Source organism: Colletotrichum destructivum, chromosome 7 (assembly GCF_034447905.1).
Source record: "Colletotrichum destructivum chromosome 7, complete sequence".
Taxonomy (NCBI): Eukaryota; Fungi; Ascomycota; class Sordariomycetes; order Glomerellales; family Glomerellaceae; genus Colletotrichum; species Colletotrichum destructivum.
This window is the reverse complement of record NC_085902.1, coordinates 3,202,026-3,223,072: the sequence shown is the minus strand read 5'-3', so window position 1 is coordinate 3,223,072 and position 21,047 is coordinate 3,202,026. Positions and strand designations below refer to the sequence as shown.

At 55.5% G+C, this 21,047-nt stretch overlaps 6 protein-coding genes across 6 annotated transcripts; 4 read left to right on the top strand and 2 right to left on the bottom strand.

The window, feature by feature from the left end:
- Positions 1-1,104: 1,104 nt before the first annotated feature.
- CDEST_11523 (Putative CBS domain-containing protein) lies at positions 1,105-3,297 on the top strand. The gene is made up of 4 exons (XM_062927679.1): positions 1,105-1,560; positions 1,759-1,882; positions 1,940-2,089; positions 2,148-3,297. Exons 1-4 carry the CDS (start codon positions 1,294-1,296, stop codon positions 2,807-2,809), a joined length of 1,203 nt encoding a protein of 400 aa, XP_062783730.1. The 5' UTR covers positions 1,105-1,293; the 3' UTR covers positions 2,810-3,297.
- A 1,009-nt stretch (positions 3,298-4,306) lies between these two features.
- Positions 4,307-5,489, top strand: CDEST_11522 (Putative Rho GTPase activation protein; the record flags this gene model as incomplete). Its single annotated transcript, XM_062927678.1, has 4 exons — positions 4,307-4,418; positions 4,483-5,180; positions 5,321-5,388; positions 5,444-5,489. The coding sequence occupies 4 exons, from the start codon at positions 4,307-4,309 to the stop codon at positions 5,487-5,489; spliced, it is 924 nt and encodes a 307-aa protein (XP_062783729.1).
- Positions 5,490-8,088: 2,599 nt separating this feature from the next.
- On the bottom strand, positions 8,089-9,682 carry CDEST_11521 (Putative replication factor A protein). Its single transcript, XM_062927677.1, has 3 exons — positions 9,317-9,682; positions 9,137-9,235; positions 8,089-8,934 (listed from the first exon to the last, which is right to left on the bottom strand). The coding sequence occupies exons 1-3, from the start codon at positions 9,467-9,469 to the stop codon at positions 8,122-8,124; spliced, it is 1,065 nt and encodes a 354-aa protein (XP_062783728.1). The 5' UTR covers positions 9,470-9,682; the 3' UTR covers positions 8,089-8,121.
- A 3,304-nt stretch (positions 9,683-12,986) lies between these two features.
- Positions 12,987-16,457, top strand: CDEST_11520 (Putative basic-leucine zipper domain-containing protein). Its single transcript, XM_062927676.1, has 2 exons — positions 12,987-15,888; positions 15,941-16,457. The coding sequence occupies exons 1-2, from the start codon at positions 15,081-15,083 to the stop codon at positions 16,063-16,065; spliced, it is 933 nt and encodes a 310-aa protein (XP_062783727.1). The 5' UTR covers positions 12,987-15,080; the 3' UTR covers positions 16,066-16,457.
- Position 16,458: 1 nt separating this feature from the next.
- Positions 16,459-17,689, top strand: CDEST_11519 (uncharacterized protein). The gene has a single exon (XM_062927675.1). The coding sequence runs from the start codon at positions 16,608-16,610 to the stop codon at positions 16,926-16,928; it is 321 nt and encodes a 106-aa protein (XP_062783726.1). The 5' UTR covers positions 16,459-16,607; the 3' UTR covers positions 16,929-17,689.
- Positions 17,690-19,632: 1,943 nt separating this feature from the next.
- On the bottom strand, positions 19,633-20,994 carry CDEST_11518 (Putative large ribosomal subunit protein uL4). The gene is made up of 2 exons (XM_062927674.1): positions 20,668-20,994; positions 19,633-20,584 (listed from the first exon to the last, which is right to left on the bottom strand). Exons 1-2 carry the CDS (start codon positions 20,864-20,866, stop codon positions 19,803-19,805), a joined length of 981 nt encoding a protein of 326 aa, XP_062783725.1. The 5' UTR covers positions 20,867-20,994; the 3' UTR covers positions 19,633-19,802.
- Positions 20,995-21,047: the final 53 nt, after the last annotated feature.

Below are 21,047 nucleotides of genomic sequence, written 5' to 3'. Positions count from 1 at the left end.
AGTGTGGCCGCTTTCATGCCACGTTGAGCTGGCGCCCGTATCCACTACTGCCAGGGATGATGCCTTGGTGACCTGGCAAGCAGAGCAAAGAGGCGACCATCTTCCATTACCTTGGATGGCGATTGAGGCTGGTATTTAAATGTACATAAAATTAGAAAAACAAAACGAATTTTTTGATCATGGAACGATGCTCGCATAGAGAACCCCCCCCCCCAAAAAAAAAAAGATTGCTCAGAACTTGTCTCTTCAAAGTTCGAGCCGAAGCAAGACGGTTTCTGGCCACTCATTGCTGTCGCTGCCCGCTGCTCGCTCTGCGTGTGCACTCACCACGACTACCCATGCAGGATCGGAGGAGACGATTATAGAGGCAAGGAGGGTTTTGAGTAATACTGAAGATACCTCGTCTGTCGCCTTCACCCGTCCACATCGAGGGGGGGGGGGGGGGGGGGGGGGGGGGGTTGAGGCCGTTGCCGTCGTCGACGGCAAAACAAGCCACCTTTGGACGATCGTCGTCTGCTCGCTCCCTCTGAGTCGACGCCGCTGCACACGTTGAGCTGGAGCAGTGCCAAGCGCTACCAAAACATGAGCATCTTGTTGACTACCTGTGTTGACCATCGCATTGCCAACACGCCAGACTGCGCTTGGGAGAAACTCGAATCAGACGGTCGGCGCCCACCCCTCTTGGCTTTGGTACCTTATCGGGTTGGGGTTGAATAACGTATGTCGCAGTCACACTTTTGGTTTATCCTTATCTATCCGTAGCTTTAGCCAAGATAAAGGATGGGACAAGGCAGGTAGGTACCATGCTTCTCGGGTGAGACAAGAGGGACACAGCTTAGAATGATGGCAATTGCTGCTATTGTCTTATCGGGTATGTACCCAGACTGACAGTACCTACATTTCTAGGTACCTAGGTAGCCCATAGGTGCCGCCGCTGCAGGTGCCACACTGCAACCACCCACGACTTACCACCTAGACTGGATAGGTACCTACTGTAATACTTGCTTCTTGCCTTACCTCATTGCAGTGGCTGCACGTTGAGGGGAAAAAAGAACGGCGGAAAGGAAAATCACCACCACAAAGCGTCCGTCCAGTCCAGCCCAGTCCATTCCTCGATCCACGAATTCCTCTCTTGTCTTTTCTAACCTCTCTTCCAGTCTATTGTCTCTGCCACCCGTCTCCCGTCTCCGTCCCCGTCCGTCTCCGTCTCCCGTTTTCTTCACACCCTTACGCAGTCCAGCGTCTAGAGGGGCCACACCCACCTTTAGCCCTCGCTCGCGCGACGACGACACAATGGACGACCCCTCCTCCTCGTCGGCTTCGAAGGACAATGCCGGTCCTGGCTCCATGCCCACGTCGCATCAGCAACAGTCTAGCGGTGCCGTTCCACCACAACCGCCCGTAGTCGCCACCGCTGCGTCTATCGCGAGACCACATGGTCACGAGCTTCCTTTCGTCACGCCCTCATCCTACCTTCGCCCGAGACCTTCCTCTGCTGCTGCCCGCAAAATGCCAGAGAAACCCCCCAGCCCGCTCGACAAGGACCAGATCGAGGGTCTGGTAAGCTATCCGTGCTCTTTGAAATGACCCCGCGCCCGTCGTGCGCCCGTCTTGCGCCCGTCCGACTCCCGTGTCCGAGCCCGATTTTGTCTCGTCGGAGCGAGCGCATGCGGGGTTGTTCTGCGACCACGACGCTATCGTGGGGGCAGTCGCATCTGGATCGCAACGAGCAGCCGCTGACTTTGCCTGCCTACCTAGAGAGCCATTCGCGATTTTCTTAAAGTTCGAACCAGCTACGATGTCCTGCCGCTCTCCTTCCGCCTCATCGTGCTCGACAACGATCTCCTGATCAAGAAGAGTCTCAACATTCTCATCCAGAACGGTACGAGTCATGTTTGCCTCGATGCGCCGCGCCTTCTGTTCTGACCCTACGCAACAGCCATCGTTTCCGCGCCGTTATGGGATTCGCACAATTCCAGATTCGCTGGCCTCCTGACCGCGACGGACTATATCAATGTGATACAATATTACTGTCAGTTCCCTGACGAGATGCACAAGCTGGAACACTTCCGGCTCAGCAGCCTGAGAGGTACGTGGCCGAAGAAGGCAACACGCGGGCTCGAGGGCGCACGCCAACACAGTCACAGATATCGAAAAGGCCATCGGGGCCTCCCCTCTCGAGACGGTGTCCGTCAACCCCATGAGACCGCTTTACGAGGCTTGCCGCCGCATGCTCAAGACCCGCGCGCGCCGAATTCCCCTCGTGGACGTCGACGACGAAACCGGCCGCGAGATGGTTGTCAGCGTCATAACGCAGTACAGAATCCTTAAATTCATCGCCGTCAACAACGAACACAATACAGTCCTGCTCAAGAAGTCTCTCAGGGAGATCGGCCTGGGCTCCTACAAGAATCTCGCTACGGCGAAAATGAACGACTCGGTCCTCAATGTGGTTGACCTGATGGTTAAGCAGAACATCTCTTGCGTGCCCATCGTGGACGGGCATAACCGTCTCCTCAACGTCTTCGAGGCCGTCGACATCATTCCATGCATCAAGGGCGGCATGTACGAAGAGTTGTCCTCGAGCGTCGGGGAGGCACTGTGCAGGCGTCCCGATGACTCCCCCGGAATCTACACTTGCAGTCCTGAGGACCGACTCGACTCGATATTCGACACGGTTCGCAAGTCGAGAGTGCATCGTCTGATAGTGGTGGACGATGATAACCGGCTCGTGGGTGTCATTTCCCTGTCGGACATTCTCAAATATGTGCTCCTGCACGGAGAAGAGGATGATATTAAGGGCCCCTGAAGGTGGCATAAAACTGGAATTGCATAGAACTAAGAGCGACGGATCCTCGCTGGAATGACTTGGGAAACGGTAGACATGGTAATGAGCATGTGCCAGGCGTACGTAGGCGTAACTGGGAGGGATACCAGACGGTGCGCGTATCTCGGCATTTTTTATTCTATTCGCTTTAGAGGTTCTGGAGGCTTACGGAGAAGTTGGTTACCTCGATGCATTACGAAATGATAACATGCCCAACATGACCAGCATGACCGACCCTTGGCCACTGTTATTCTGCGCAATGTCTACTCGCTGTAGTGGCCGGACGCTGGATAATGTTGAGACGGTGGGCGTCAACAGTGGCCTCGTTCAAGCAGGTAGGCAGGCAGGCAGGCAGACAGACAGACAGTCAGGCAGTCAGACAGTCCCTTGATGAACGAATGTGAAGATTACAAACATGCCTAGGCACCTAGGTTAGTTCAGGTGAACGCCATCATATTACCGGGCCGGTGGCGGGAGGCAGGTGCTCGCTTGTTCTTCACTTGGGTATATGAGTACCTACCTACATACTTACACCTCATCTGATCAAGTTCCGTTCGGCAGGTGCGCTGCTGTCTTCCCATGAGGTCGACTGACGCAGCGACTGCGCGCCAACGAATTTCCAATTCTTCGCACCACTCCGCAAACCCTCTCTTGTTGAACTTTTGGTTCCTTCGGCTTCGAATTCGAGCATCGTCATCGGACGCCTCGCTCGTACACTACGATTTTGGTCCGCTCCTCTTAGCTCTTCCCTCCAATGCAGTCTTATAACAACAACAATGAACCATCTTTATCCTCTGCCGTGTCTCGAGATCCCGAGGCCAGGACCCTCGCGAGTCAAATCACCAGCACGGCACCGTCCAGTACTGTGCCTCCTCGGCTACCCATCGCAACCTCAATGGCATCTGTGGAAGCCAGCAATGTCAATCGACATCCAGTCGCGCACTCAAACACCTTGCCAGCCTTGAACAACAGGGAGGGACGACGAAGCGGGGCCCTCCCGAGCAGCGCAACATGGGCCTCGTCGATGGGGGACCTGGCCATATTTCCAGACACGGATGAGGTTCGAGATCGTCCAACATTTGTCCAAGAGTACAACCGGTTGGCCAAGAAGGTACATGCTAATTTCAATTCCGCTGCAAGCCTGCCCGGCAGTGTCAAACCCTTCAAAAGAGCATTTGTTAACATTTCTCAACAGCACGGAATCCGAGTGCTCGTCACCGAGGACTTCAAGAGAGATGTAAGTGTCTTCTTCTGCTTGTGTCGGATCGTTTCTAAGGAGATCAGCGATCCCATACACCAGTTTTCATGGCCGAAAAACGCCGGTGGTGGTCTAGGATGCTTCGTTCAGCTTCTTCAGGGCAGCAATCCAATTCACAAGGCCCTCCAGGGGCTGTCCGGCACAGGAGAAGCGTCAGTGATATCGCCCTACATCTGGTCCATTCTCGAAAACCAGAACCCGTATCGCTCGATCTGCAAACGATGGTTCGCCTGAGCGGCAAATGTCTCCTCTACCTCCCTCCTGACTATGCTCCTGGCTCGCTCGTACTGCCAACTTGTTTCCGGGCCACCGCTCAGTACTTGGCCCAATATGGTATGCCAGGCTACCAGAAAGAACAGAATCCGCAGAAGGACTTTTCTAACTAAACCTGTACTAGGCCCTGCCACACGCGGTGTCTTCCGCATTTCCGGATCGGCCCGCATCGTCAACGCAATCTTCGACTATTACTGCTACGAAAAGGCGGGAGAGGAGGTCACCGGTACGATCCGGTGTCCTACCCTTCCACTTTACATCAACACTGGAGCTCAAGATGTAGCTTCAGCCTTCAAGAAGTTTCTGTCCGTACTCCCAGGCGGTATCCTGGGCTCTCTCTCGCTTTTCGACGCGATGGTAGCCATTCACAGCCAGCTTAGGAAAGAGCCCGAGCTTAGCCGTACCAAAGAGACCAAACTTCGTGCTCGGCTTATTGCACTAGCTATTGGGACTGTCGAGTCCCTTTATCGTCGAGAACTGATATGTGCTGTATTTGGCCTCCTTTCCCTGATCGGTCGCGCTGCCGAAACGGCGGCTCGGGAGGATGAGCAGGGTCGGCCGCTCCCGACCTCAGACCTGATGGGATACACAGCTCTAGGGATTGTGTTTGGGCCGCTTCTCGTCGGTGATCTTCTGGACTCTTATACTATGAGGCTTGCAACGCCATCTTCGGGGCTGTTGCTCTTTCCTCTCACTCCACCACGGCTCAAGAAAGAACGGCAGCTTAAGAAGGCAACACAATGCGGCACAGGCCCTTTGTCTGTCGATAAAATTCACGTGGCGAACGACATCGCTGAAATGATCATCACAAACTGGCGAGAGGTAGTCCGGAACTTGAAAAGCTTATCGATTTTGACCAGATCGAGCGAGGATTTAGAGAGCCCGAACCGCCGGAAGTTTCTTCGATCGTCGAATTCTGATTCCTTTACCATCGGTCTTCCCAAAGGTTGGAAAAGCAATAGATCATCGCCAGGCACTTCTTTCGATCGAGAGAGATCGCCATCGCCTACAACTCCTACACCAGCGCCAAGTAAGTTGAAAATGCACCCCGGGCCCTCGAGGCCACACAGGCTTATTTGCTCTAGGGAGCGGAGGGACGTCAACGTCGAAAACAACTGGGAATATGAATGAAGCGCTCTACGTCAAAAGACTCCGGCCAAAAATGTCCCACTCGATATCTTCCAACAGGTTGTCTACGCGTCAACCTCTCAACCCATTATCGCCGACGGCAGAAGAGGACTCAGCACATACTACAAGTGTTGGGGGGCAGCCAACCACTTCAGACACCAACTACGCCTCGACGGTCACGCAGACTCCCGAGAAGAGCCTGGCACGCGGCTCCCAGGGCATGCCACAAGACTCACAGCCAAGCGCTGTTAGAGGCCAGCAAACGCCTCGTGGAAGCCTTGATCTACAATCCCTCGCCGCTGAAGCTGAAAAGAACAGAAATTGCATCCAAGAGACTCAAGGACCGGGGAGTCGTGGCCAATCTTTAATTGGGGGCCCTGGTGTGTCGGAGGAGACGGTGCCAGAAAGGGGGTCATCGAGACAGACACCAAGAGTGGTAGGCAGGCTGCGGTCATCTGACAAAAGCTCTAGAAATGATACTTACTCCGAGGAACAAGTCAGGTCTAGGAGGGGCCAGGTCTCAGAGAATTCTTCCCAGGAAGCTAAGCGGAAGACTACTGGACTCGTCTCCTCGGCTCTCCGTCGACTCGTTGGCAGCGACCGGGGACAGATTTCGAGCTCGGGTAGTCTCACGACTCGGACATTCAGTTCAAGGAGTACGTCACTTGATATGGTAAGCCCACGCATGCACAGCCTTTCGACAGTCTTTCCCACGGCCCCAACAACGAAGAATGCGGCGCGCGAGCAGCGCGATTCTATGCCTAGAACAAGTACAAAGCACGCCGATAGTGGTTTCGCCAAACTCACATCTCAAGGAAAGTACAGGCGAGACACAAGTCAAGACGCGATACCATTGGCTGTCAGTCATACGGAGCACGCGACGCCAGTTGAGAGCATGTCAAGTCGAAAGATTCCTCTACACACTCCGAGGCGAAATGTAGAGCTCGACCAGGGGTCTGAAACCATGGGCTCTATTCAGATCACACCGAAGGAATTTACTGCCAAGAGCAAGGTACCTTCGGCTAGCTCACAAGTAATAAGGAATGTCATCTCAAAGGCACAGCAGGGTACAACGCCCTCAGGTGACCTCGATCTCGAAGAGCTTTCTCACCTCCTCAATCAGCAGGATACAAACAAACAGGCAGTCAAGAAATTATCACAGCAGTCTCGCATTGGTGAGGAAGGATTCGTTCTGAGGGGGCCCCGGTTTTCCCCGTATCAATCAACCCCTTCGAGGCCCCAAAGCGTAGCATCCATGGCGGAGGAGGTTGCACTACGATCTCGAGCATCAAGCTTGCAGCCTACTAAAACACCAGCACGGCCGTACGATGGAAGCTATGGAAAACCAACTCCCTCCCAAGGATCTACTTCGAAGCCAGTTGGTGTGAAAGCCATGGCGGCAATGTTCGAAGTAGCCTCCAAGGAGTCGTCATATCCGTCTTCTCCGACGGCCTCTCGTAACTTACGTCCAAGTGAGGCGTCCTTTGGCCTCTCTCGACTGAGGATCGAAACGCCTTCTCCCAAGATTCCGAAATCTCGTGCTACGGTCTTGGAGGGTTTCGAAAATGAACCCAGCCAGCGCTCCCGAATCCCAAGCAGAGGCTCAAACCCGACAAGCCATCATATGCACACTGCCAGCGACATCAGCGCTAGCTCTGCAAATACTTCTTCCTCAGTTCACGGCCTAGAGTCTGTTCCGCGTCTAGAAACGCCATCATTTACCCAACTCCGACCGACACTCCATTACCCAAAGCACCAGACACCTCTGCTCAAGGTCCCGACTCTGGACGATGACAGACCGTTGGTCAATCTTAGCACAATGACACGGCCTGCCGAGCAGCCTCCCATCGCACAGCATGTCCCATTTCTCCGCCCGCCTTCCACTCCATTAGTCAACCATCTCAGCTCAGACGTTGTTCCCGGAAGAGCTGCAAGCCCTACTACCAATTCCGTGCTCCACACCCAAATTTGCACTCTACAAAGGCAGCTAAATGCCAAAACGGAGGAGAGCCTCTCTTTGCGTCGTCAACTAGAAACAAGAGAGAACATGGATATTGGAACGCTCAGTGAACAATTGCGAGCGGCGAAACGCGAGTGTGCCATGTGGAAAGCCCGCGCCGAAGCGGCAGAGAAGCGTGTGTCGGTTCTCGAACGCTTCACCCGCAAACTTCGGGGAATCAAGGGGGGAGACGCGCAAAACGATGCCAGTAGGGCCTCACAGAGCGAGCGAGACAGTATTGGAACGATGGTCACGGAGGATGAAGAGGTCGTTACGGAGAGGATAAAAAGGGCGATGAAGGGGTTGGACGGGCCCAGGAGCAGCGATGGCGGAGCTGCAGCATGGTGGGACGAAGGCAGGGCCGGCGCCGTGTGGGGCGGCCAGTCGATTGTACATGATGCGCAGTCGCCGCTGCTGTTGACGGAGACAGCTCTACTCGAAGTTTGGGAGGCCGCACAAGAGTTATTGGCGGATGACGAAATTTGAATATTGGCCCGAGGGACCATGGGGCCCGGCAGGTATCAGGATATTGGGAGGGAGGGGCGCGAAGTCAGCCAAGTAATGCACATAACATCGTGTGCGTGTAGAGACTAAGTAAGGCACAGTCTGTCAATATGGACTTGAACACACATATCACTAAAAACTTGGTTTGCAGAGCTTTTCCATCAAGCTGTCATCGATACCCATGAAACGGCAAAAAGAAGCGGATATGGATCGGTCCTCTTGTCTTGTGGCAAAGGTAGCGCGTGTTCGAGGACCCCTAAGTGATATCGCCCCCGAAACCACGGCTGAGCCTCCACCTCTCAGCCTCATCTGTTCGCATACCCACTGTGCCCATGGCCACACGTCCGATGCCGTCCAAGGTGGCGCCCAGCAGTTCCGAATTGTCGACAACACCCTCGATTTGTACCTCTGGCCCCCGTGGTCTTGGTCTTTGCTGGTGATGGCTGCCATCTCTTCCCTCACGCGTGTCCCCGAGCCTGTTCGCGGCTTTCTTGGTGTCGTTGGGCTGCGAGTCGCTGGTGCGCATGGATAAGGCGAGTTGCCCAGTAAAACCCGTCGATCTAGTGGGATAGGATTGCTGAGTGCGAGAGGTGCGGCTCGGATGACTTGTTTTGCGGTTCTGGGTGATATGTGATCTTTGCTGGCTAAGATTGCTCTACTGAGGAGGGTGCGACGATGGATGCGACAGGCGGGGAGAGGGTGGGGTTTGCTTGGGCGGGACGCACTGCGAGGGTTGTTGGTGATGGCTCCGGCCGGGAAGTGGCGTTTGCCGCGGTTGTCGTCGCTACCAGCCGGACTACAGATGCTCAAGGTGTGGCGCGGGGATGGGGAGCCCGTTGTTCCTCCCTTTCGCGCGTCACAACCACTGGGACGGTCAGTTGTCGAAGACGAAGAGAGACTTGTGATGGTGTGTCGCCTCGACGACGGCGGCGGCGAGTTGGAAGTCTGGATCGGGTTAGCGGGATAAGAAAGGTTAGACTTGTTTGCGAGAAATATTGCTCAGATAGGGCGGGCGCAAGTGACCGATCGGGGTGGAGGATCGGACAGAAGAAGGGTTCGGCGCGGCTGTGTAGTTGCTCGGGTATAGGCTGTCGGGGGGCCAAGGACACAGGTTTCCGAGAAGCAGACGAAGAGAGTACATACCGACATCAGGTCCCAGATCACGGGAGCTAAGCACCTTGATGGACAGATCGGGGTTGACTTTGCCGATGATCTGGGCAGCGTTGCCATTGGTGAGGTGAACATCCTGTGACAGCGAGGGTTAGGATCTGTCCGAAGACCAAAGGAGGCCGTCCCCAAGAATCACCCAAGTCGGACGCGGACTTACGCGGTTGAGGATGGCCGTAACGTTGCCGTCGGCATCAAGGACGGCAGAGTCTCCGCGCAGCTGCAGGACCTTGCCGACAAGCATGACGTTGCGGCCGACGTAGCTGTCGAGGTACTGGGCCGTGATGCGCGGGGTGGACATGGGTTCGGCCATTTTGATGAGATTTCGGAGGGGGGGTTAAGTTGAAGTTGGTTATATCGTTGGTTCGTGTGTCGTGCGCGAAAGGTCGGATTTGGAGAATGAAGTGGCGTCAGCAGGCTTCGGAAGCTGGTGCGATAGAACGATCAGGTTGCCGGGTTGTCGTCGGAGGGTCGTTTGAAGGGAGTTGGTTAAGATGGGCCCCAACCCTCGCCGAGAGAGACGCGTTTTCGGAGCACCCCGCACACCAACTGTCGCGCTGTCAGGTGACATATCATGTGATACATATACCTACTGAAGCTTGCCCCCCCCACCCACATACTTGTACGATCCGCACTGGTCTTGGAGAGTCAAAAACGTTATATTAACGGTGTCCCACCTCACCGTCTACGTTAGCTTGGTATGCATTTATCTCCCCATCATGAGCGAGGACGAAAGATCCCCGATCCCCAGATGAACCATGACGCGGCCGCTGTGAATTGACTTTCGGCTGCCGGTTTTTTTCCTCCCAGAACGTGTCTGCCCGATCAGACAATTTGTTGTTAGGGGTTCGGGGTTCGGAAGACCGGCCCAAGACCACTACCACACCACCCAATGCTTGATGACTGAGTTCGTCACTGGAAGTGGTCCCTTGTGGATTCGGCACTCTCAGTAACGTAACAGGCTCAACTTTTCTCGGCACATGTTCTTGGCATGGCAGTGATGTCATGTCCGGCTTGCTGCCTGGTTTTCCCCCTTGTAAAATTATGCGGGTTCTGGTCGATCAGTGAGATCCCGCCATGGATGATGGGGCCTCGCTTCGCGATGGAAAAAAAAGGCTACATGTACATGGTAGGTAGCAAGAGACCAGCCCGTTCGATCTGCCCTGCATAATGAAGACTTTGTTGATTACAAGACGGATTGCCTCCGACGGGTTCGCCGTGGATGGAGACGGCTTATTCGATCGGGCGTCTCAAAACACGATCTGCTCCTCGACCTTAACAAGGCCCGATGTTGATTCCTGTTGTCATCCAAGGACATGTGTCAGTATCAGATATGTACGAAGAAACATACAGGATACTCTGCAGCAACCGTACACCCTCATTTTCTGGAGGACCAGCGGCCGCTGGAGATGAGATCTTCAAAGGGGCCGTTCCCAAGCCCCTGACACGCGTCGACATTCATTTTGGGCTGCTAAGGAAATCTCTTTCCATGTCAGGAAGCATGGGTCTCGGTGGTGCATGGGCTGACCGGAAAGAAATCTGGGAGTTTGTACCGCTGTGTCCGTGGCAAGTTGGAACGCGGCAGGCAATCGAGGTGCAACTGCGTTGTGTGTGGGTCCCGGACCCGAATCGAAAGCCGGACATGAGTCGGAGATGAATGGAGACGGCACAGTGGCTCCACCTTCACGTCGGCGGTGGGCGGACCGCACACAACTTGAATGACTGCTCGCCGTGCTGTTCACCACACACCCCTTCCACCCCTAAAGATGTCACACTCCTAAACAAAATCAAAACTGTTTCATCGAGACAGCAGGATGGCCGCATGCGTTCAGAAGCGCCTCGTCTCCCTGTTGTATCACGGGGTGAGCCCTGAGCAGGCGGTGATTGCCTAAGAGGGCGGAGGAGGTTAGGTAACAGCCTCAGGGTCCACGATGGGCATCAATTGGATGCAGGGAGTACCCGACCGGGGCCAGATTGGCGAAGACACTTGGAAACAATGTCACATGTATGTAGTGAGTAGGGCTTCTGGAAAGTTCGAATTTGCACGAACTGTTTACCAAGTTGTTGCCGGCTGGCCCATCGCGCCAACACATTCCCCGGTTGACGGGCCAGATTCCGACTTTCACTAGTGCCGTTTTTGTTCAGACCGGGTATCAGTGCTCATGGTACTCTGCACTTGTAGCCAGGTGTTCTGAGCACTCCCGTTGAGCACAAGGGGGAGCTTAGAGTTGCCTCATTGCCCTCGGGCTGGACGTCGTGCTTGGTGCTCAGGGGTGTCTCAAGATACGGGTAACTGGGCCCCAAAACGCTAGTCATGGCCCCGTCACATCACGCAATGAGTCGTTCGCATGCCATCGCCGATCTACACGTGTAGTCTGTAGCATCGTTATCTCGTTGCTTGCGGACCAGAGCCTCAGTTGACAATCGCCTATGGCCAACTAGAGGCGGTGGGCAGAGGGCACCATCACGGAAGCAGGGCGACTTGCTGGTACGGGATATGCCGGGGTTTGCTCTCATGGTGGGGCATACTTATGGAGGAACCGTTTTGAGCAGCAGGCAGCCCCTGCCCCTCTCTCTCCCTCATCTTCTTCCCCACCCGGTGCCTTGCCTACCTATCTAGCTCCCGAGGGTTCCCCCCGGCCGCCCTGCGCCTGTCAGTTCTATCATTACATGCTGCCACGCAGACGCAGGCGCAGGCGCAGGGAAGGGCACCAATGGGAAGCCGAAGGGAAAAAACTCCGGCCACCTAAGCACACTCAGCTCCATGTCCTGTACGGAATACACAGCTCTGAACGGATACCTTTCGCTTGATTCCCGGGCGACCAGTGACACAGCCGATCACCCGTCTGCCCCCCTTGCCTTTCCACCATTTTCAATATTTATTATTTTACAGCGGCCAACCTGAACGGTCCTCGGCAGGTGCTCTGTGTTCTCCCACAGCCGCTCTTCAGGTCTGTGCTCACCGAACTGGTCAGTTTTTTTGGATTTTGGCTTCACGGGTAAGGCGAGATGGAGTAGCTCATTCTCGTCTGGAATCCGACGGGCTCTAGCGCGAAGGGCCCGGTACTAGGTACGCAAGTACACCATGTGAACTCTGTATGCTTCTGAGGTATGTAAGACAACAACGCACAGGCTCAACCGCTAGCGTCGCTGATTGTGCCTTTTCTGTGGTTGGCAGGCCCCAAAAGCTTGGACTGTAGCACTGCACTGGCACACCAACATCAATCCAATGCCGAACAACAATACAGTCCGGCACCACCCCAAGTTTGGACAGCCTTTGCTTTGTAAATTGACGTTCCTTTTCGGTGTGTTGATTGTTGAGAGATATAGAGGGCGCGAGACCTGAGAGGCAGAGGGGAAAAGTCCACTGGATTTAAGCTCAATCCGCAGCGACAATTTTGTTGGATTGACAGCCCCCGGAGGGTTTCGTCCGAAAAACAGGGACGTGGTCAGAGCGTTTCCAACTTCCTGCCAACTTCTTAGCCCCCAAGACAGAGCAACCCCACCCCACCACGATAAACCCGGAAGGGGAAGGAACGTACCTACGGCAGGGTTTCCGGAGGGCAGGCATGCTGTCCCAAGTTGAGATCTGAGAGGAAAGCACGGAAGAAAGTGCCTTGAACTTGGAGACAGTCCGGCATCCAGCCATTCTGGTCTGGTCTGGTCTGTGTGCGTGTCACGCACATTCCCCCCTCAGCCATCAGGGGAGCATGAAGCTTGATGCACACACACACACACACACAAACACATACCACGCCGCACCCACTGCTTGTTGTGCAGACTGAGACTGGGAGGAGACACACTGCCAAACATGATGGGAAATGGGGGAAATGGGTAAGCTACCTACCCCGCAGTGCAGTGCTAGAGGAATGCCCGGTTGGCCCAGGAGTCAAGTACACGAGCTACCTAGGCAAGCTGCGAGCTGTGAACTCTGGAACTGCGGCACAGGCGAGCTAGAGCTGCACAAGCTAGAAACGGGAGAGCGAGTTCAGATACTGGGCAAGTGTATCTGTAAGCCCCCTCCTCGCTTTCTACCTACATTGGCCGGGCATTCACCACCACCACATTCCCGACAACATCACCTCGTCCCCGTCCCCGTACCTACCGTCACAGGCATCGCCGACCTTCCCGCCTGCCCACGCCCGGTCTCTCGACTTCTGTCTTGCTTCATTGCGTCCCTTGGTCCACTAGTCGCAACTTATTGAGCTTGTTGCCTGCCTGAATCGACCCTCGGAGGACACTCCGATACGGATACTGTCCAATCCATTGGTAGCTTCGTCGTTCTTGCTTGCCTCCAACGCAGAAACCTTGGCGATCTCTCTCTCTCTCTCTCTTTCTCTCTTTTTCTCAAACAAACACACACGCACACTCAGCCACCCTTCTTTGATCGTCTTTTCCTTGCCAACTTCCCACATCCAGCCCCTGCCCTCCCGTCAAACCCTCCCTTGCGCGTCGACCGCAACTACTCCTGTCCCATCACCCTGTACGCACTCTTCCAAGAGCCCACACCACCATCATCACCACCGCATCCTTGCCTGCCTTGCCTACCTTGCCTACCTTGCCTCAGGGCAGAAGGTTGCCGCGTCCTCCTTCTCGGCAACACGACAGTTTATAGCCTGCCACGACGTTGGCAGCCATCCTGAACTACAGCAAACACCACGCGCTGCTGAGCCAGCACTCTCAATCTCGCACTCGATTCCATCCGGCCGTTCCACTCTCCACCTCTGACGCACCGAGCACGACCGCCCTGCCTGCCTCACTCCGAAATCCAAACGAGTTGTCGCGGGGCCCGAAACAGACCCGCTACTATCTCGTTCCCGTACCGTTTTTGGTCGAGGAACGTTCGCTCGTCTGTCTGCCTGCCTCAACCGTATCGTGTCGTCACTTTCATCTGCCCTGACAGCTTTTGCCATCATCGTTGGCGTCCATTCCCAACCGGTGCACGATCAGCTGTCTGTGACCAACGGTAAGCGGATTCCAAACCTTCGTTCGAGGAACCCCGCAGCAGCGCTACATTTGTTTCTCGCCCGCATCCTCTGCGTCTCTCTTCACCACCCCTCTTCCGGCCTTGCCGTTTGTACCCAGCGGCGATGTTTCCATCCAACACAGCTTCCGCGGCGATTGCTCCATTCCCCTGAGCATGCCATCCGCCCGCACTTGGCCTCAATGCCTGTGCGACTACCCACGCTGCCCCATCTGACTGCGGCCCCTCCGTTTCGGCGCAACCATCAGGAAATACTCAGTTATTCTTGATAATGATGACCCCACTGCGCCGTCCACTTCCATCCGCCATCATCGAGCCGTCACCCTTCCGATCCCACCCAGTCTTCACTTACTGCCTTCTCTCATCCAAAGCCCCCCTCCAGTTCTCCAATGGTTCTACCGAGACACTGACCAATCAGCATTGAAGCTCGTTCCTTCGACCCTTTTCATCGCATCGAGATACACCTCCCACGGACCTGAGGAGACCATTCAACACCTCCATTCCACATCTACTCCTCTACGCTCACTCAACGTTTTGCCGCACCACGAGTCTCAGGTCTAATCCATCGCCAAGTATACGAAGGCGTCGCGATCGGTCCGAGGCTCTAGCAGACTCTTCGCTTTGTGGTTTTTCCCAGTCGCCTCCTCGAGCCAGAACCCCATCCTCCGCCCTTCGCCCTTGCTTCGCTGCCGCCTCTCAGAGTGCCTGAACAAGATTGCTGCCGGCCACGGAACCTGCTCCGGCGCAACCAGCTAGCAGTCTCGGCCGCTACGACACGCAGGAGACAATTCACCCCGTGTGAATTGTGTAGCTCAGCGCACGACACGCATTCATTCGTCTTGCACCAGCCCAACTTTGCCAGCCAGCCGGTACGAATCAATCCAACAGAACTTTGAGATCAACACTGGTTCCAAACCCGGCGAGCTCCCTGTCCTGGACAATGAACACCCCTCCGAGCTTCTTCAGTGACGCGGTTGATGTTGCAACACCAACTAACGATGAATTCCCCAGCGATCATCCTCGGAAACTGGATCCAGATTCTTTCCATTTCACTCCCCCGGAAGACATTGACTCACCGCCTGGCATCATGTCGCAAGATTCGTCGGCTTACATGACCGTGTCAAGCGCCTGGGGTCCACTGGTCCCCAATCCGCTATCGCTCTACGGCCACAATTACCACTCGCAATACGCCACGAAACAAGAAGATCTTGACGACCGCCCGGTACTGTCGATTGTCCCGTCTGTGTCAACCTCTCAGTCTAGTGTGAGGGCTGATTCCAGCATTTCAATGCAAACGCAGACATCCAAGTCGAGTAGGACAACTGATCCCGCTGATGCCAGCCCACCGAGGAAGAAGGGAAGGAAAAGCAAGGCTCCCGTACAAGGCGAGAATGACGGAAAACGAGACAAATTCCTCGAGAGGAACCGGGTTGCGGCAAGCAAGTGCCGGCAGAAGAAGAAGGAATGGGTTTCTGACTTGCAGGAAACCAAGCAGGGGTTGGAAAACCAACATGCCCAGCTGCAGATGGAATACAATGGACTGGTGAATGAGGTTACGCGCATGAAGAACGAGCTCATGTCCCACGCCAACTGCAACGACCCAAACATCAATCTGTGGCTAGAGAACGAAGCGCGACGCTTTGTTCAAATCAGCGCAGACCGCGTCAAGAAACAGAGTCTTGACGCCAGCCGGGCGGTTGGTGATAGGCCACTTGGCATGGGGGGAAGCTACATGCCGTCGATTGACAGTAAGGAAGCCCATCCCCCCTACGCGGAATTAGAGATATTGACCGATGTCAGGCCAAATGTCTCTAATTTCTCCCTCACATTCTGAGCGCGCCATGACGACCATGTCTTCGAGATCCGGTAGCAGCGCAGACATCAACTACGACCACATGCCGGACAGTGCATTCGAACAGGCGTAGGGCGCCTCGTAGTGAGGGGTGGATGAGCCAGCGTGAGTAGCTAGGCCTGCACCCAAGACGTCGAGCGAGCCACATGGCTGCAAAATTTTGACGCATCCACTGTTGTGAATTTTCCAATTTCGGAGTTGGGGATTGGGTTATGGGACGCAGCAGTCCTTTGAGCGATGACTTGAAAGGGGGCATCATGATTGTCAGCCGGATTTCTTTCTTCTAGAGGCCAGCCGAAATGCCAGGACCGGAACTGCAGCCTGATAGATACCCTTGAACTGTTGTGGCTGCACACATTCGAGGCAGAAAATTCCACAAGCCGGACTAGCAGGGTGGGATTCTAACGGACACGAAATAATCAAAACCAAAGGACAAATGAACTGACTGATGGTCACTTGCCTGATGGTACGTGATCCTGGTGCGACGTAACTGTCGTGAGGCCTGGCTGCTCTTTTCAAAGGACCAGGGTGCCGTTACCATCCCGAGTATTTTAGCGAACCGATGCGCGTCTCCGTCGTGCAGCTAAGATGTAGTGTAGTGGACGTCTTTCCAATATGGCGTTTGCTGCTGTGTTGTACCTCGCAGATGGACGTGAGGGACAATACAAGCTTGCTAACAGGGACCGGCAGATTGGGCTTATCGTTGATGAGCGTTTTGTGGCTGGGCTTCGAGGCGGTTGTGCGCACGATCGGGATCTCGAAACTCGACTCGTCGACACGGTGAAATACAGGCACAACAGCGGTACTGGTACTCCATCGTCTCGGGGAAGGGCTGATACCAAAGGGGCGGTGATAGTCGACTTTTCGGGCACCAAATGGATGAAGGGCACGCGGTTCGTGATCGCGGAGGACGAGGTGTTCGGCGGTCGGTTCTAAGAGGAAATATCATGTGCGGAGGCAGGCCCCAGGGATAGGGGAGTTAGGCGAGACCGCCCAGTTGACTGTATTGAGGTTCTCAAAGGGGTCAATGCCGTTACTGATAGTTTGCCGGCTATAAGGACCGTCCGAGTATAAGTAAGCAGGGAAGCTTCCCAGGAGCCGGACAGCATGTCTCAGCTACGGCTGGCAGCGTTGCTTTCGAGGACCAGCTGATGATGCTCAGATGGTTATATCGAAGAAGGGTGAGGAGGATCTGAGAATGGTGTTCCCAGGAGCTTGGCGGAACGGCATGGGTGAGAGAGGGAAAAAAGAGCGGGGGAGAGAAAGGAAAAAAGTCAACGCCAGGCTCGGCGGTCGGGTCGGGTCGAGGGCAAGATGTCGAGGGTTAAGAGGGAGCGAAAAGGAACTGAGGGCGTTGCGATCGTTCCCACTTCCCAAAACTGCCCAACCTAACGTCAAAGGTAACGTCAAATGGACGTGGCTCTCAGGCGGGCGGGAAAGCTTGGCCTAGCACTACGTCAGTACGGGCCCTTTGAAGGCCTCTTCGTTTCTCCTCCCCTGCCCCCCCCCCATCCTTCCCCTATCAGACAAACACAGCTACGGTCCGCTCGGGAGAAGGGGGAGTGACGCGGAAAGTTGCTGTGGCTCCAGTTTGCAATGGAGGAAGAGCAATGGATGATACCCGCTAAAGAAAGGCTGAGCAACGGGTTGAAGTTGAGGAGCACGCGAGGGAGGGTAAAGCGATACACACGATGCTTGGGAGGAGGATGATTAAAGAGGCGGCGGCGGCGGAGGAGGAGGAGGAGGAGGAGGAGGAGGAGGAGGAGGAGGCTCGGACCACAGCATATCTACGTCACAGGTCCCGAATGCTGGATGATAGGTTGTCTGGCTGTATGTGAGGATAGTTACCTAGTCTACACTAGCTTGCCCACCACCCCTTCTCCCCCTGCCATGCTCTCTTCCATTGCGGACTACCTCGCCGTCTCTTTTCGGGATGGAAGTCTGGGTGGGCATCCCTCATTCCGTCGTCGCCGCTCAACCCGCCCGCTGCCCGGTGTTAGGTCGTCGTTTCGTCATTGGTCAATGCGGGAGCAAGTGGGCGTTAAGGCTAAGGACGGAAATGCGAATCAGGAAGCCTAGAGACAAGGCCTCTGGGTAAGGTGTGTGTATGTGTGTGTGTGCGTGTGTGCATGCCTACATCGTGACTTCACTGCTACAAGCATTATGGCGCAGGGGGGGGGGGGGGGGGAGAGCAAGGTTGCGGGATACACTACACTAGATGGGCAGCCCTGCAGAGAGAGGCCCAGACTGTCAAGAGGAGGAGAGTCCCAACCTCCACTTGGGCTCACGTCGAGCGCTGTCGTCCGCTCCAGGGAAGACGCCAATGGAAGCAGGTGATGTGATGCTACTCGACAACAGCCCACCAACCTCCTCCTCTTCCTGCCAGGACAAAACGTCGACGTATCCGTGGCGGCTCGAAGCATCGACTTTCTCGAGCTGCGGAACGAGAAGGACGAGCCGCGTTCCGTCGTGACGGTGTCACACACAACGACACATGTGTGTGCGTGCGTGCCTAAGGTCCAGTCCAAGGACAAGGTCCCTCGCCTTGGATATGGGAAAGTTTAAAAAATCCCACTTCTCACTAAAAGATTCGTCTGAAATGCGCCGGCGGAGAGGGCGGGACGGGGGGGAAGGAGGGGAGCCAAGGCTTCTCTTGCCCGCAATGACGTATAGGGCGCGATCTTGTTTGCCAGGCTTTTTTTCCGCCTTCCTTTTCCTTTCCTATTTCCTTCCCTCCCCGTTGCATTCTCGGGACGCCATTCCGGGCCGGGAATTATGGGACAGGCCTAGCCAGGCCCGAACGCTTCGGAAGGCCGGGCATTGTTTAATGACCGTGGTATTTCAACGATGAGCAGATGGTGTGACTCTGTGTGTGATTGTATGTGTGTGTCTCTCTCTCCATCTCTATTCCTCTTCAGACAGGGTTCTCGGCTGCAGCGTCTTGAGTTGCGTGGGTTTTTTTTCACTTTATTGTTTCTCGTGAATCAAGGTCAGGGAAGGGGGGCGGGCTCCCACGACGTTGCCGCTGGCTGGGTGCAGTGGTGGTGGGTCCCTCTGCCCGCGTTCCAAACCGGGCGAAGTACCCGGCTCTGCCAGGCTCCTCTGACGCAGTATGGCGTAGGAGTATTTCCGAATAGGGGCAAGCCAGACGAACGCCCACCAAGGCGCCCCCCCCCTTCCCAATGCCTGAAGCGGCGATTCGCCGTGTAAATTAATTCTTTTTTTCTTCTCGAGACAACAGGAAAATTTATAGACAAAAAAAACCGTCTATGTGCAGTTATACTTGCCACATTGCATTATTTGTGCATGCATGGTAATTTCGTGCACAAAGATCTATTAGGACTAAACGTCTGCTCAGGTTGACCGAGGCCTAAGGACTAGAACCAGAGTTACACGTTAAGAGACGTTAGTGAAATCGGACAGTCCTAGCTTCGGGATTGCTTGTGTTTCGAAGCCACAAATAACGCCTTGGCTCTGGTTAGAATGCCCATTGCTGAGGCATCGCAACTGCGTATTGTGAGACGGCCAACCTCTGCATAAGTAGGGGGGTACCAACACCACTTCTGGAGCAATACATCGGTTCCCTTCATACGTTCACTGACATGTCGTTCGCTGTTCAACAGACGCTACTAACAGGATGTTAGAAAAATGGCAGTGTGTGTGCCTCATATTGCTACAAGCCGGAGCAGCGCCCTCTAATCAGACAATCGCTACTCCTCGTTGATTGGTGTTACAGATATCCACACATTTCTTTACTCTCCTCCCTCCCTATTCTTCTTTTCTGCCAGCAGCGCAGTCGGAACGCCCGCCTCATTGAACGAGCGGCTCGCCGATCGTCGGGCCGCCCTTGAGGGCACCGTTGACGAAGATTTTGGTCACCAGGTCGCTCTGGTGCGACTCAATCATCTCCCTAAGCGCTGCCCGCTCGATGACCACGCGGCCGTCCTCCAGCAAGTCCTTGACGTCCACCTCGTTGACGTCCAGACACCGGCCCTGGTCTCCCGCGACCTCCATAGTCTCCCAAAGCCGCGGCCTCTGCCCGTTGGTGACGAACAGCGTGCGGCCGTGGGCCTTGCCCCACTCGTTGGCCTCGAGGACCTGCATCATCCACTTGCGGCGGTACTCTTCGGCGATCTGGGGCCCGATGGCGCCGGCGTCGGCGAGCTTGGTGAAGTCCAGCGGCAGCGGCAGCTCCATGCCGTCCTCGCAGACAACGAGCTGGCCACGGCGGTAGCGGTAGCTGAGGGCGGTGCGCCAGGCAACGTCGTAGACCTTGCGGTTGAGACGGGTGCTGAAGTCGCGCGGCTTGGGGCCGTGGGACACACCTCCGCCGCGGCGGATGGGCGACTGCTTCGTTCCCGCGCGGGCGCGACCGCTGCCCTTTTGCGGGTGGATCTTCCTGTGCGAGCCACGCACCTCCCAGCGGGTTTTGGTGCTGGCCGTGCCCTGTCGGGTGGCGTCGCCCTCGAAGACGACGGCGAGGTGGAGGAGGTCGCGGCGGAGCGGGAGGTAGAGGTGCTTCGTCGAGTAGGACTCGAGGGATCGCGGCTCGAGGGTCGGGAAGGCGTGGATCGTGACGGGGACGGATGTGACTGTGGACGGGGAAGAAGGAACTCCTGTTAGTAACGGGCTCTTTCGTAGGACGCTTCCCTCTGGGTCCCGGGGGTAGACAAACTTGGTGTCCAGGGTTCCGTCGTCTTGGGGACGGCGTAGGCGGATGTGGTGATGCCCGGGAATGGCGCCTCGGTGGCCATTGATCTCGTAAAGCTCGACGGGCCGGCGAAGGACGTCGCAGGGTTCGCCGCTCTGCACGTCGACGAGAGGGACAGGCCCCTCATGGCCTCGCCGAGGCTCCTTACTCCCTTGCCTGCCATTGTGATGTATGCGGGACGTCGCAATGGGAGGAGCTGGAGTGGCTGAGATGTCGCGACCTCGATGTCGATGTCGATGTCGGATAGGCTGTGGAATTTGGATTCGATGGAATTGAATTGGGAGCCGCACCCTCTTTGCGTTGGCGCAGGAATCACGAAAATTTGGCCCGTCCTGCCGAATGAA

Coding starts and splice junctions, on each gene's coding strand:
- CDEST_11523 (XM_062927679.1), top strand. CDS start 1,294: ATGGACGACCCCTCCTCCTCGTCGGCTTCGAAGGACAATGCCGGTCCT. Junction 1,561..1,758: donor AGGACCAGATCGAGGGTCTG/GTAAGCTATCCG, acceptor CTGCCTACCTAG/AGAGCCATTCGCGATTTTCT. Junction 1,883..1,939: donor CAACATTCTCATCCAGAACG/GTACGAGTCATG, acceptor CCTACGCAACAG/CCATCGTTTCCGCGCCGTTA.
- CDEST_11521 (XM_062927677.1), bottom strand. CDS start 9,469: ATGGCCGAACCCATGTCCACCCCGCGCATCACGGCCCAGTACCTCGAC. Junction 9,236..9,316: donor TTACGGCCATCCTCAACCGC/GTAAGTCCGCGT, acceptor TCGCTGTCACAG/GATGTTCACCTCACCAATGG. Junction 8,935..9,136: donor CCCGTGATCTGGGACCTGAT/GTCGGTATGTAC, acceptor AACCCGATCCAG/ACTTCCAACTCGCCGCCGCC.
- CDEST_11520 (XM_062927676.1), top strand. CDS start 15,081: ATGAACACCCCTCCGAGCTTCTTCAGTGACGCGGTTGATGTTGCAACA. Junction 15,889..15,940: donor CTACATGCCGTCGATTGACA/GTAAGGAAGCCC, acceptor GACCGATGTCAG/GCCAAATGTCTCTAATTTCT.
- CDEST_11519 (XM_062927675.1), top strand. CDS start 16,608: ATGGCGTTTGCTGCTGTGTTGTACCTCGCAGATGGACGTGAGGGACAA.
- CDEST_11518 (XM_062927674.1), bottom strand. CDS start 20,866: ATGGCAGGCAAGGGAGTAAGGAGCCTCGGCGAGGCCATGAGGGGCCTG. Junction 20,585..20,667: donor GACGGAACCCTGGACACCAA/GTTTGTCTACCC, acceptor CCCCGTCCACAG/TCACATCCGTCCCCGTCACG.